This window comes from Acipenser ruthenus, chromosome 13 (assembly GCF_902713425.1).
Source record: "Acipenser ruthenus chromosome 13, fAciRut3.2 maternal haplotype, whole genome shotgun sequence".
Lineage (NCBI taxonomy): Eukaryota > Metazoa > Chordata > Actinopteri > Acipenseriformes > Acipenseridae > Acipenser > Acipenser ruthenus.
Genome location: NC_081201.1, coordinates 36,624,087 through 36,640,432, shown reverse-complemented (window position 1 = coordinate 36,640,432; position 16,346 = coordinate 36,624,087). Strand labels below are relative to the sequence as shown.

The window sequence follows — 16,346 nt, the reverse complement described above, 5'->3', positions numbered from 1 at the left end:
GCTTGTTTTGGAAGATGCTGTGCTGTGTGTTTTCTCCAAGCAGTGCATACAACCCTGGTTTTCTTATAATATATATGATCTGTTCTCTTTGTATTTTCTTTCCCAGATTAAGCCTAGACAGATATTCATTTGGAAAAAATTGGTTTCAAAGAAGGAAAAAAATTGGTTTCAAAGAAGGGGATGAACAAGGTTATGGAAAAATAAATAAAAATAAACATGCTTACACAGTAAACTATAGAATCTATTGTTTATATAGATTTGTATTTATTTTATATAGATTTGTATTTCTTTTCCATGATGCAAGCTTTGAAAGACATGGACAGCTGTGAATATGAATAAACTGCAATCATATCAGGCAGTTTTATGATTTGTAGATGTGTCCTTCATCCTTGACTCTTAACTATTATTGAGCTTTTTGGAAAATATTTCATACTACTTTACACATTTTAGAATATGCAGGTTGGTATATTATTCTATATAGTACACTATAGTGACGTTGAGACTTGTACAAAAGCAGCTCAGTATAGCCTAAACAATATGGTATGCTTTTTTATTGTCAAACAGTGTTTTATTATGTTTGTAATACACAAATTAAAACTCAAACAATCAATGCCATCAAAGTATTTTTTATTTTTCTTTAACAACATTTAACAGATAGCATTTTTCAGTAGCTATAAATATTATTAAAGTGAATTAGAGCACCTTTATGAATGCTTTATCTTTTAAACTTCCACACATTGCTGTAAGAGCACACGAGAGAGCACACGTTTTGCAGAACTTCCACCTTATCAAAGATCTAACTGGTGGATAAACACTCAGCCTTGAATCTGGACCGTCCAGTGCATACTATTTGGGCTGTGGCTCGCTATAAAGCGGTTAAAGCTGTTTCTACTTCCTATGTCTTTGTTTCTTCATGTTAGCGTAATACATAAATGCATAAATGTTTTATGTGGTGTTCACACATGACTAAGATCTCTAAAACTGAAAAGATAAGTTCACAGCTGATGTATTCATCCAGCATTTCCATTTATTACACAATACAAAGAGCATGCAGTAGTTTATTGATAAATACAGTTTCTATATGTCCCCCTGGCAATAAATTAGTATTCTATGGCTTCATACCCATTTAATTTCATATATATGCTTGATTCAATAAGGTATATATTGCTTTCAAAGGTATATATTGCATTTAGAGTGCTTGAACAAGTTGGTAGTTTCAAAATAAATATGATGCACATATTGGTTGCATACAATAATTTAATAAGTGGGAAGGCTAAACAACAAACCTGCTTTTATTGCTTTTTAGATAGATAGATAGATAGATAGATAGATAGATAGATAGATAGATGAACCCGCTTTATATCATGATTGCCGTGCAGGCATTTCACGGTTGCCTATGACAGCACATTACGAGTGCGAGAGAAAAAAAGAAAGAAAACTAACAGTAAATTAAAGAGCTGTGTTTTAATACTGTACATTCAGTCGTTCTTTACATTTAAACAAATGCATATAGTTTACTACAGGACAAATACGTTTTGTATCATTAACTGGAACAAAACAGTTTATGTCATTATCTAAAAAAGGTCGACTGATGTTAGGCGTTGCACTTGGTGTTTGTTTTTTTTGTGAATAAGACTGACTGAAAAATTTGGTGACGTTGGTGTTTTGTAACTGAACTGTATCCCGTTAAGACCGCCCACACAGCATTTTACAGGCTGCACAAAATGTCAGTTTATCAGCCAAGATGATTATTGGTTGTTAGTTGCGATGGAAATTAATTCTATACTGTGCTTACTTATTAAAGCCTGGCCATGCAGCATTTGACAGGCTGCACAAAACGTGACAATAAGCAGGTGAGATGATAATAAGAGAGGTAATTTTTCAAAATATGGTGCATAGCGAGTGGTTTTTGTGATAATAAAGAAGGGGGCATGATATTAAACAATTTTGCAGGTTTCAAAAGGTACTTCATAATTTAACAAGAAATGTAATACAGTAATATAGTATATGCAGCACACAAGGCAAGCAACTGAATATAACAAAAACATTGTGGACTTACTTGATTGATGAATCCTGAGTGAGAATTTTTTATTTTTACAGCTTGTGGAAGATTTTTTAAATCACTGTAGCCCACAGAAATCCACAGGGAAGCCGGTTTGAAAAACCAAACTGGGAATACTCTCAGTCAACCATTTTGTTTTTTCATACCATGAGCAATTAAAAAGGCAATTTTGTTTTGGTCCTCCCTGTTGAAGAAGGTCCATTTTAGGCTTTGGACAAACTTTATAGTTATTTTTATTCTTATTTTTTCCTTAATTGAAAGCAAGGACAATTGTGTATGAATTAAACAAATCTACAATGTTATAAAAAATACACTACGTACTGTATATGGAAATCGAAACTTAAGGGAGTAACCACACATGACCCATAACCTGCCTGGCAACAGACACGTCAAGATTAAGTCTAATTATGAGTGGTAGAGGCTAGCCACGAGTTTGCATCATGTAACCAATACAAATACAGTAAAACTTCACAGACAGAGGATGATTGCAGGTGTAATACACACAGAATCCCACCCATTTTGAGGCTACATTTTAGCCAATAGCAATACAGTAGACCTTGTAAAGCATGACATCAGGTAAGCTTTTTTACTTTTGCAAAATTACACGTAGGCTTTGCCTCCATAGCCTCTTATGATGAGCATCCACTGATACACTTGTACCCCAGCTTTGAATACAATTACAGATCAATCCCTCAACTTGACAAACAGCTACATCATTTTAAAAAGTAAAAGCTTCTAGTGGAGACAAAATCTTTAGGGGAAAAATACATTAGAAAAAAATGTTGTTGCAATAAGAAACGCTAACAATATTGTTAATGCATGTCAGCCCCTTAAAGCATGGCCAAAGCACTTATCTTATTTATTTTTTCTTAAATCTCATTTTCAAATATATTTTTTTCTTAACTAAAAGCAGTTACATACTGTATTGCACTTAATTTCAAAATAAATATATGAAGCATTATATTCTTCCTAAGATTGTCTCATGTGTTGCTAAATGCACCATGTACGTCTTCTTAAAGGATTTTCCACTTCCTTTAACATGACATTGTGCGCCTTGCTTCCATTTGGGTAATAGGTTTTAAAAATAAACACTACAAGTTTAAAAATGACCAGCAATAAGAGTCTATTACAGAAAGAGACACATAGAAATGGTCTAATAAGTTGTTATCATCCCTCCATTTTTAACACTTGTATTTTCTACTTAATTACCTTTAGTTTAGAGTGCCATCTACACAGAAGCAAAAGGAAGGAATGGTTTAGCAAAACATGTGAAAGACAACAATTAAGTAATGCAGCTGAATTATATGCCACAATTAACCATGTGCATAACTCTAAGACATTGACGCATAAATGTACTGTGGGTGACACTGAAAATGTTAAAGAAAATCTACTTTGATACGTTAAATAGCGTGTTGTTCACAAAACACACCCAAACTAGTTACAGAATTGGACACGTTTTTACAAATGTATAATTCAGGTTTACTGGACGTGTCTTCCTCTAAACTCACTCATAACTTTGACAGGGTGAATTTTCTTTTTGGCAGAACCTTTCCTGACAGCTGCATAAACATCTTCTGGCTTCTCCTTTTTAATTAGTGGCTTCTTTTCGGGGGCTTTCATCCGCCACATGACAACAGGGTGACGAGGTCCAGTGGGGCTGTGGATTCGGATGATTTTAGTTGATGCAATGTAGGACATCTTTACTGTCTGCACAACAGCATTCATCAGGTTTTTGGCTGCTTGGATAAGGGATGTAACACTATCCAGCTGAAAGAGAAAATGCAGTATTTGTAAAGCAAATATGAGAATATAAAATAATATATAAGCATAAGTGCAATATCAATCATTTAAAACTATGGATATTGTAACAGAGCGAGGGCTCTGCATGTAAATAAAGTCTGGGTGATTGTTTAAACAATAAAACCTCTATGAGATGAAGTCATCCCTTGGGAGACACAACATTAAACAAAGAACAGGTCATTTGTTAAAGTGGAGTCAAAACTAGGAATTCATTCTGTTCAAATGTAGCTACTCCCTGTCTCCTAAAGTGAATATAACATGTATTGATTAATGCTCTTGCGGTTTAAGTCACAAAAGGATACGGTATTGGCAGTCCTGTATTAAACCACAAAGCAGATGTGTAATAATCTAATGTGATTTCCCTGTAGTTGAAGCATTGCTTAAACATCTGAATAGTTGTACCCTTTGAGATTTAAAATCTCAATTACACAGGGCCATACATAAGGGAAATGTGAACTACAAGCGGAAGGCTACTGCTGTGTAATTATTTTATTTGAATACCGTGTATTGTATGTCTTATTCTCTCTGAATGCAAATAATAATAATAATAATAATAATAATAATAATAATAATAATAATAATAATAATAATAATAATAATAATAATACTTATTATTTTGAAGTAGAAGGCAGAATGTCAGATAGGGATGAAAAAGGAAGGTTTGCTGGGCCTAACAAGTCTTCATGTTCCCAACATTATTATTTTAAACCCAACCGATCCACTCAATTCACTTCTTCCTATTTTTCTTTCTATACAAGATTTTCCAGTTTTCATGAAGTCTTCATGCAGTTTTCTTTTCAACTGTCTCTAATTTGGTTCCTTGACTGTTTTGTTTATCTCCCACAGCACAGCCCTTGTGTATATATATGTGTGTGTATATATATATATATATATATATATATATATATATATATATATATATATATATATGTGTGTGTGTATTAAAGATACTCAGTTGCATCACTTTTTGATTCCATACCGTCTCTTTTCAAAATAAATATGTTGCACACAATACGCTCCAGCCATGCCTACAGTCAAGCAGCAGACGTTGTTATAATGTAAACTGATCACGTCATAGACCCATGCTGTCTTGTGAAAAGAAGGTACTGTACCCAAAACAATGTTTCTAGAGAATAATAGATAGCAGGAAGTGTATTATTAAACTGAATAAACACATAATGGTCACATAATAGGAAAATATGTTCCATTCTTTACTTACTGCAGATGTGATGAGCTCTCCACCCAAGTTCTGAATTTCAGATTTCACCTGACTGCAGATTTTCAGCTGATGGGAGTAAAGCTGGATCTGCTCCAGATAAGACAGCAAATCCTGTTTACAGGATGGATCTGGGCACTGCACAAAACATGAAGAAGCACAGATACGGTTATATGCAGTAACAGAGCTTAGTTGCCATTTGCACAGTAAAACTGTTCTTTCAAAGTGAATCTCTTATTGTTCTACTATAATATGAAATTGGGACTGCTCCCTGTTCTATTTGAAGTCTGAAACTGGACAATAAAGATGACCTGTAAAACAATCATCGTTGTGTTTCCTTTTTTCTGTGGTGGGGGGTGGGGGGTGGGGTTGTCTTTCACTGCAGTCTAAACTTTGGATCATCTGCTTGTTGATGTCATTGGGCCACTTGCTATGTTATTTAGGAAGACAGTTTCTGCCAAAATTCCAATTCAACTTGCTTTCAAAGCAGTCATGTGACAAATGGAAATGAAGCATGAATAAGCAATAACATGTCCTACTTTGGTTTTGTTTCAAAGTTGTTCAAACACCTGACTTGGAATCTGTGTTTGATTAAATACAACTGTATCCTCAACAGAGCAGGAGACTGTCACATACTATATGGGCATGTTATATACATATATAAAAAACAGTAGAGTAAGACTTGACTTGTTGTATACTGCGTCAATCAAATAATTACGTTACTTAAGCTAAATTGGATTTCATGGCATTTTGTTCCCTTAATCTGGATCACTCACACACCTGGCAACCACTGTAAAGAGAGAGCTATCTTTGAGGGAAATAACGTGAAAAAAAAAATCTTCAGATATTGTCAAGTTCTGCTGTTTATTTTAATTTTATCTTACGATTAAATATATTTGTTTGTAACAAGTAGAGAATTGTCTTCAGTATTGAAGGTAATCAAACAAACACATTTATTTAAAAGACAACACTGTTGCAGACTGCTATTAAAACCAAAAAATCAAAGAGAAAAAAAGGGCATCAGATTCTTCTGTCTTCTAGAGAAATGCGTTTTTGATTAAATCCTCAAAGTGAACTAATAAATGATGCAGTGGTTGAGAACATACTGAAAATAAACAAAGACAATCTAGGTGAAAAACTATTTCCATTACCCACCAGCAGAAGTGTAGCACAAAAGGTCAATACGAATACTTTGAATGCAAATCTAGTTCATAAATTCCCCATTTTGCTTGAGTTCATAGTTTTTACTGGAGGAATACATTTGTTCTCAGCAGTTCTTTTTAGCTGTCAGCTTCCACACAGCCAACCACATTCGTGTATTTCCAGTGATTTTTCATAAGAAAAATGTAGGATAACATTACCTTGTATCTATTGAATAGAAGTCCATAGGTAGGAGACCTTAACAAGACAAACTATTGGCTTTTAATATATTAACTACAGACTGAAGCTTTGTGCATGCATTGCAAAACCTTTGGTCATATTCTGTGTAAGATATAGTGCTGTAAACCTTATAAAAGGCATACAGTAAGTGCTTTTTCTTCAAAGGGATTGTACATGTATAGTGTATAAAAAGAAGCATAAACTACACACACAGTTACAATATTAGGCTTTATCACTATACCACATTGCTCAAGCACTTACATTGTTCAAGCACTTTCCTGGTCGTTTTTAGAATCAAAATGTGAACTGGAGAGCACCTAGTGCCTGTATTGTATTGATAGCACCAATATACATAGGACCTTGGCTCCATGTCTTTTTTTCTATGGGCAGACCCTACTAGTGAACAGTGTCCCTGAACACCTTACTAGAAGTCTGGCAAGGCTCTGCTGCAGCTGATATTTGTTGCAGTTTATGAATACTGTGATTCCAAATATACCTGTCATTCACGTCCATTCACTATATAGATCTCAAAGGTGCAGTTTTGAAAGAAACATGGTATCGCAAACATGTATTTTCATTTTGAAACATGTCATCTGGTACTACGCTAGGTACAAGAACGATTTCAGTTTGTTTCCCTTCCCTTCCAGGACATCCACTACACCTGAACTTCCAGGTGATTTCATCTCCGCAGTTTGTTTGGGTATCTTACTGGCTGGAAAGCATGTCAGTCAGTAGAGGAAGCAGCACCTACTGTAGTTGGTTATTAACGGGAAAGAAGGCCCTGAAGGAGTGGGGGACAATTTCACTCTTCAAATATTATGTTTTCTAATGAAAATATATTTAATACTTTTATAGTTAATGGACTTGCATGGGGTGGACATTCGTGAAATTATTTAGTTGCCTGCAATCCTGTTAAAGGGAACGTTGTTTATGAATTTTCAGAAGACTCTTGGAAACCGTTAATTTGACCTACCTGGTTAGCAATCTGTCGAGCCAGAACATCCATTCTGCAACCGGCATCTGAAATCATCATTGCAGCATTGATGACATCGGAGATGAGCTTCAGTGGTCCTTTCCCTCTATTAATAAAGTATTGACATTAATGTGCCGTCACTACCAGATGGAAGACTGAGCCCCTAGAGTATTTGAATGATATTAAACAGCAACAATATTAATAATCAACAATGTAAATAATTGTGTTCTTTGTTGAAACTGTTCATATATCTAAGTGAGGCTATTGTTAACATTACCACAGCCTTGTCAACACCTTCACTAAAGTGTCCTCAGCTGAGATCAATCCTGCACAGTGTGTTAATATTATACCTTTTTTTCAAAACTTGAGCATTTCTGAGCAGTCTTCTATCATGCAAAATTAACTGTTTGGATTTATGTATGCCATTAAATGCATTTCCAGAATTAGCCAAGGCTGCAGATCTGCAAAGATTTACAATGCAGGACACCAATGAAGATGCAGATGTAATAAATAAAGAACAGGTAACTTGCTGATAATAGTTTTACATATGCACAACACTCAACCTAAATATATCAATTACGGCATAATTAAAAACATATATGTATATTTAAACAACTGATCACGTATACCAAAACTATTACTACAATAACCTGCCATTGAAAAAAAAGTCTTATGAAGCGAGACCTCCAACAGTGAGGTAAATTATTATTATTATTATTATTATTATTATTATTATTATTATTATTATTATTATTTAAATTTGCATTTCATTTACATAATTACCTGGTGAAATCTGTCATCTCCATCATAATCATGCACATCTTCTTAGCAAGCACAATTATATCATTGCTGGTGTCATCCCAGATTTCAATCTCTGCATCCAGCTTACTCTTCACCTTTTTAAAATCGGCTACTTGCTCCGCTATCTTTGCTTTTTCAGACTCTGGCAATTGTGTCATCTTTGCCTAGAAACAGAGTGAGACTTAACACATTTGACATGGAAATCAACAGACAAAACTGTTTGTTTTTTTAGCGGCACAATCATTCAATTCAATCCTTGGGATACTTTTTCTTTCTTGCAAATGTAATGCTGTTACAGCAAATGTGCTTTTGCTTCAAAATAGATCCCTTAGTCTTCATTAACTTACAATCAGTATGCAAGGCACAAGCTCTTACCACTACTGACCATAGCCTAATTAAATAATTTTCTGTGTTGATTAAGACAAGTGTAATTCTAATTGTATCACCCTTGAAGTGATGCGGGAGTATCCTTGGCACTTAAGATGGTATTATTTACCTACTTTTAGAGCAGGTGTTGCTGTGGAGGGCTTCAGAGTCTAAATCAGAATTGATAAAACAAAACCACCGCTTGCCTTAAGGGATTTTTTCCTGTTTTGATGCAGAGTTTTGTATATTTATAACTAATAATGCTATTTTCCTATTACAATCCTTACATAGTGTTTGGTAGGAGCATGAACAGCAACACACCCTGCACTTCAAACCCATCGGGTAGAGGTGCTCCCAGATCAAGGGTCACACAATGACAGAATTACTAATAAACTGCTCTTACTGCACATACAAATAAGGGATAAATACACATTTTCTTGGCTTGAGCTGCTGAATAGTGTTTCTGTTCTTGCATTTAAAGGTGTCCTGTTTATAACACAAATCAGCTCTGTGAAGAATAACACACTGGCTCCCTCTCCAGACAAATTAGCAAAGCTTTGGTGATTAAATGAAGATAATTAGATCAATAACAGTGGCTTTCTCTGTGATTATAGTGGCAGATTCAGAACCTTAGACAGCTACACTCTGAGGGATTCAGCATCATGGAGGGTAACGCCTAGGACACACATGAGTGGTGCGGCACTGCTAGCGAGGAGTGGCAAAATTATGCACATATCGCTCACCTTTTATTTCAATTAGAGTGAACACACATTGATGAAAAAATGACATTGCGGAAAAGTGTCGCAGCGGCAGAATTTTAGAACGGCAAAATATCGCTTGGTGAGCGATATTTTACTGCTCAAACATTTTCCTGCAGCAGCAAATTTGGGTCTAGCCAATCAGATTATTGTGTATACAATTGCAAAAATGTGATCCCTTTTTTCCTTAATAATAGCAGCTCCTATACAATGTATAACTACAGATACAGTACCACAGTCTTGTTAAGTGCGTGCTGGATATATAATAGTTTCTTTGTAGAAAAAGGCTTTCACATTGTATCCCAAATAAATATCATATTTTACATACATATCCTTAGGTAAATGAAAGGCAAATATTTCTGAATTGTGTTCTGATATAGGAACTTATAACGTTAGATCCTGATAAAAAATTCTGGAGATGGACATGGTCGTTCACTCTGGGTTCAAGCAGTAAAAGTTGAAGAATTATATAAATGTTTTGGGTTGTTGTACAGTGCTGCGAGGTGGTGGGCTGTCTTTCTTTTTTTTATTGCCGTTTCAAAACCATTTGTTCATGAAGCAAAGCGATATTGCCGCGCGCCACCCCGCTTCGCTCCCTGCAAGCGTGTGTCCTGCTCAGTGAAAAAAAAAACAATACAGGAAGTTCATTGACTGAAAGCAAAGTTTGGTTTGATTTCCTTTTCACAAAAATAGTGGGCATTGCATTTTGTCGTAAAAACCTAGATAAATCTGCCCTATAGTGTTGTAAATGGTTTAAAAACTTCATCTCGATATGTATAAAACTGTACATTATGGCTATTTATAACACAGCGATGGCTTTGTCCTTGTGTGATGTAATGTGTGAACGCCCATACCCTGTCTGTCTTCCCCTCCGTTTGGACACTGGTGCGGCTGCGACTTTCATAATCCTCTTCTAAATCAGATACATCTTCAAGTTCCTCTGGAGTCTGTAAAAATACAATACTTTTTTGTGATTTTACACGCAGGTTTTATGAACGTCATCAGTATGCATGTTTAGTCCTAATCAAGCAAGCTTAAGTACAAAGTAGCTCATGCACATATACTGCACTGTATGTATGCTGTTTTTTTTGCTGTATGTATTTATCAATATTGGAAGTTTCTTGCAGCACAATACAGGTCTATATGTGAAACCAATTGCCTCCCAATCCTAGATGATTCAAATATTTGAGACTTAACATTATGACTGGGCAATGGCACAAATCCTTATTCACTGAAGTTGAAGTTGTACTCCAGTGGAATCTCTACACAGTGCCTACTGTAATTGAACTATTACCTTTTGGGGGGGAAATCTGCCCACTGCTATTGATTTCAAGCCTTTTTGAAAATATGTAGATTGTAAAGGTGAAGAGATAGGAGACTTGGTGGTCCAGTGGTTAAAGAAAGGGGCTTGATACCAGGAGATCCCTGGTTCTATCCCCGCTCATCCACTGACTAACCGTGTGTGACCCTGAGCAACTCACTTAACCTCCTTGTGCTCTGTCCTTCGGATGAGATGTAAAACCGAGGTCCTATTGGAAGTGACTATGCAGCAGTTGTTCATACAGAGTTCACCCCCTAGTTTCTGTAAGTCACTTTCGATAAAGTGTCTGCTAAATGACTAATTAATAATGTTCAGGAAACAGTCTACATAACTTCAAACTTCTTTTGGTATGCAATGTCCCAATCAGTTCACGTACACCCACTCGTGCTTTTTCTTTTTTTTTTTTATAGATTTACTTAGCTGATTACTGACGTTAAAACTGTGCTCTTTAGACACAAGTCCATTATTATAAAAACCCTTAAGTCCACAAGGAGGCTATACATTAATATATGTAGATTTCTAGCCTGACCATGTACTTGAGCTCTTTCTCACAATTCTTGGCCTTCAGCTCTCTCCAGGGAAGGAAGTTCATTACTGCTTGTCAAGATGGCTGCTGTTCATAATGCAACTCTGGATTTCAATAAATGAAAGCAAAGACACACCTGTGGTGGCATACCAAACTGTTTCTCTCACTTTCCTGATTGATTGCCAACATCTCATTTGTCATGAAGGATAGAGAGGACAGCTATTAGTCGAGAGCTGCCCTTTATGATACACTGCCATTTTTTTGCTGTCTAAGGAGCTATGAATCTGATTTATTGTAGTGAATCTTTTAAAATGCAATAATTTTTTTAGCATCATTAAATTGCTGTACCTTACAGTTCTTTGAAATTTCAATCTAGAAAAGTTCAGTGTTTATTTCTTTTTTGTAAAACACTTTTTTGCTATCTTGTCAGATTTTCCTAGGGGGGGCATATTATTTTTTCAACAAGTACCATTTAATTTTAAATGACAAAAAAGAATAATATACCTTGGTGTAACACCCAAAACATGGCATCTACTAACAGCACAAGCCCACAACACTATAAAGCAGCAAAGTTTGAGTTTTAGCCCAGTGGGTAAGATTATCTTATCACTATCAGCCAACCTTGCAGAGTAATAGTAACCGGAGAACATTATTTAAACAACAAACAATAAAAATGATATATATATATATATATATATATATATATATATATATATATATATATATATATATATATATATATATATATATAAATCTGACAAAATGTCTACAAAAGGGAAACAATATATGTACATTTAGAAAATATCACAAATGAATATGCAAAAAAGAAGAATTATGGCATATTATTCAGCATATTAAACTGCTCTCTTTTATTGTCTGACTCCCATTGGCTGGTTAAATTCAAGGTAGTTTTAGGCTTTTGCAGCAGAGGAAATCTCTGTGCCCATGGTGCGTTTCATTTCAAACCTTTAGATTATAGCTGGAGGAGTTAAGGGGAAAACATTAAGGCAAAGTAGATTTACTTATGAATTTGTGTCAGCCTAGTGGACTGAACTAATAGAGACATACAGTACATACTGAAACAGCTGAGCCCCATGGCCAACAGTTATACAGACTAGCATACAGTAGGTTAGCATCCATCTCAATGTAGTTTCTGAGGTAATCATTGCAAATGTTTACTAGACATTAATCATAATGCCAGGCCTTCCAACTCCTTTGCAGACTGCTTGTTTCTTGTATAGCCAGCTACATTAATTCCAGAGAATTACCATAAAAATTAGTTTAACATATAAACTATAATATTGAAAAAAATGGATATTACAAAGTCCTTTTTATAAACACACTATTTGGCTTTTTGATGGTGTTTTTTGAAACCTAAGGGCCCGATTCTGATGACAGGGCAAACCTCTAACATTAGGGCAAATTTTTGATGAAAAAACAGCAAATTGCCTTTCAAAATCCCAATTAAAACAGAGGGCCGGGCATAATCCTACACAAACTTAAAGACTGTGTGCACAGATGAATGCACTTGCCATAACATTTGTAAACTTGACTTATGGGTTGATTGGAATTTTTAGGGAGTCTTTATTAATGTGCCAGTGGTAAAGACAACCTTGACTCATGCTTTTCTGTGTTATATTAAAGGTGTACATCTTGATGATAAAACCTCAATTAGAAATGATAAGTCATTTTCAACCTACATTTGTATTCAAAATGCTTCACAAGCACTGTAATGCACATTGTTTCATATGGGACATGGGTGTGCATTCGAGATGTATTACACACCTGCCATCAGGTTTAAATTGCTTTTTACACAGAATTGATTTGCTGAATAGGATTGAAAATGAGAATGGAATCTTAATTGCATACATGAGCTATGTGAACTTACGCATGGCAGAATAAAGTTTGATGAATAACATAACATTTTTAAATACAGGCAGAAAACGAGATCCACGCCAAAAACATGCTTAATTTCACACTATTTTACATCACCCTAGTATCTAAATGGGTTCTGAAATAATTATATCAATACATTTGATTTTGATTATAGTGCTGTCTGAATGTGTTCTTTTCTTACACCTTTCACCCTCTATAAAATAATACACTTATGTGTTTAACCTAAAGGCAACATTTGAGAAGAACATATTCTGAAGTTAAATATTAATAAAATATATGTCTAATCGAACTGGTTGAAAAAGGCTGTGTCAAGCCTTTAACAAGCTGTCTGGGTAAGACACATATCAGCTGCTACAGAGTCCATTCGCTGCCAGCCAACTTGACATAAATGATAAATGACAGTATATGAAAACTGGCATTAATACAAATGACTGTAAAAATGTGTCCATGAAATACTTGTACCACTTGTATAATTGAGTCAATTCCACATTTTTGTTATATATACAGTACTCCCCCTTTATAAGGCGGCCCTTTATCCTGCGGAAAAGGTTATAAGGCGGTACGGTCATGGCTCCCATTTGACCCATAATGCCATTACACTGACACTAGTAGTCTTGTTATAAGGCAAAACACAAATAGCACGGTCTCTATGGCTCCCGACTACAGCGTTATAAAGGAGGAGCACTGTATACTGACCAATTATTTTTTCCACAATGATATTCCCTGACCGCATGAACTCACCATAACAACTCAGGAGAACTGAAGGTCAGTCAGTGTCCTCTGATTTCTAGGCCAAGCCAGTTACCTCTTTACACCCAGGAGCTGGTCAGCAGATGGATGTCCCAGAGCTACTGGCTCTTGTAGGACAAAGATCTGCTTGAGTTCACTGGGCGTGACCTGAGGGGTCACTATAGCGTGGTGAGACGATCCAGTTCTTACCGCCTAAACAATGGGAGTGCCACAGCCATTGGAATGTAGACTTCCCACAGCCATTGAGACATGAACCTGAGCTCCAGTGACTGATGAAAGAATCTCAAAATACAAATGTGGTCCACAAAACAATTACTTGGCATGCATTTTAGGATCAAAATAAACAATCGGGTGCATATTATATTTTCTTATCCTTTAATTTATTAGCAACAGACATATTTGTAATGTTTGTTATTTCTAATGAGACGATTCAATATTCACAAAATATTATCCTTACATTAACTAATGAGTTCTCTTCTTGACATATATTCTTCAGGAAAGTCAATAATGTATATAATATAAATGTCATTGCCACTGAATTTGTAGTGTTTCAAACATGAGCTTTCCTTGAATCTATACACTTCCTAAATGGTTTCCATGCTCTTGGCTATTAAATGGCAGGTTCAGAATTGCTCCTCAACCAGTCTGTGTCACTGCTGCCCAGATATTGCAAGCAATTATGTTTTTGTATCACACAAGTGCAATGTTAGTTCAGCTTTCTCTTCATATGGTATTTCCAATGTTAAACAGCACTGTTGGACCATAACATACATTTGTGCCTGGCAGGTCTTTTGACACTGCTCAGAAACGCGTTTAGCTTTTCTGCAGACATGCATGACACTGTTCACCATTCAAAAGCTTAAATTCCCATTGGGCTACTGGCTGTTTACCTCATGTCCATGTGAAGCCAAGTGTTACTAATAAGATACTAAAAAAATTTCCCAGAAGTAAGGTATGCAATATCTAGAAATACCTTGCATTTTATAGATATATTTGTGCAGTACATTAACAATATTTGTCCTGGCAAAACCTGGACAAAGGTGCAAAACTACAAAGCGGTATTTAATTCAATATGTTAATGTAACAATAGTGCGCTTTCCATCCATTTATTGAGCGAGTTTATAAGTTACTCGGTAAAATTGCTACAAAAATAGTAGACATAAGGGCGAAAAAATCTTTTTTCCTTCCCTGCAAATTCTAGCGAGTCAAAGGGAATTCCCAGTGACGTTTTGTGATGTCATAGTCTAATTTGCATGTGTCGCTACATTTTCAGGTTATTCGCAAGAAATATACTCGCTAGGAACTTGGTTTCAGGAGACTAGGTTTCAAGCCACTGCATGGTGCACCAATGGAGACTTGAGGAGACTAGTGGCGCCAAATCAGCCAATCAAAAGCCCACTTTTAAAATGGGAGAAAATAATTACTGAATAAAGAATAAAAAGATTAACAAATTCCAACATTATTTCTCAGTTTGTGTTATTATTGTGTACATTCAAAATGACACAAATAATGCTGACAGTTCTGTCATTTACAAATTGCAGTCAGGTGGGGGGGGGGGCTATGTTTATTGAGTAATTTATTTTAAATTAATATCTTTAACAAAAGGTGACGCATTCAATAAGATTTGCTTGTGTGATTGACAGACAAATCAGCGCATTTTTGGCAGTGGCACGATAAAATAAAAAAAATAAATACTAATACTTCTGATTGGTTCATATTTGAGGAAACCCCTGATACATTCCATGTATGGATAGTATTCATCACATGATTTGAATTTATGAACAATATGATTCAGAAGGATTCCCCAAAATAGTCAGGGAGCAGACTACTTGGTCGTAGAAAACAAATTCATGATTTCAAAAGTACAGCTTAATAACATAATACACGCACACTAGAAAATTAAGTTTCTACCACTTTATTTATCAGTAGTCTAACATAAAATAAAAAGTTAACTTACCCGGATCATCAAAACAGAGCACCTGATGTCATGAATCGAATCATAAACCTTCTTAGAGACATCAACAAACAGATTATCATCAAACTGGTGCATTGTATCTGAGCTAAGAGCTTCCAAAGCCTTGCTGACTTGAACGACAAACTCTGGAATGCCTGCAAAGAAAAACAAACAACACATCATCACTTACAGTAGAAGAAGGATCTCTTCCTGTGACTGCAATTAAGATAATTACTGATTGTCTGTGCAGACCATTGTCAGCTTGCTTAATATAGAGTGCAGTACGTGATAACACATTGCAACCAATTTGTTTAGCCTCATAAATGTAACAGATACTGTACTCTTTGTACCCGGATTTCATACTTAAAATAACATATTACTTTTTTTTTAACAAATACATGAATACATACATTAATTCTTAACTCCTATAAATAATTTCTATCACAGTGTGTGTATATATATATATATATATATATATATATATATATATATATATATATATATATATATATATATATTTATGCAAATACTTATTTGCCAAAA

General features: G+C 35.2%; 1 protein-coding gene across 1 annotated transcript in view; it reads right to left on the bottom strand.

Annotated features, from left to right (window-relative positions):
* Positions 1–610: 610 nt before the first annotated feature.
* LOC117418301 (catenin alpha-3-like) overlaps positions 611–16,346 on the bottom strand; it is a 183,172-nt gene continuing 167,436 nt past the window's right edge. The window contains exons 13-18 of the mRNA XM_034031216.3: positions 15,807–15,958; positions 10,211–10,303; positions 8,215–8,396; positions 7,432–7,537; positions 5,082–5,216; positions 611–3,829 (exon numbers count right to left, since the gene is read on the bottom strand). Coding sequence (XP_033887107.1) covers positions 3,542–3,829; positions 5,082–5,216; positions 7,432–7,537; positions 8,215–8,396; positions 10,211–10,303; positions 15,807–15,958 — 956 coding nt within the window. The 3' untranslated portion in view covers positions 611–3,541. The remainder of the gene's footprint in view (positions 3,830–5,081; positions 5,217–7,431; positions 7,538–8,214; positions 8,397–10,210; positions 10,304–15,806; positions 15,959–16,346) is intronic.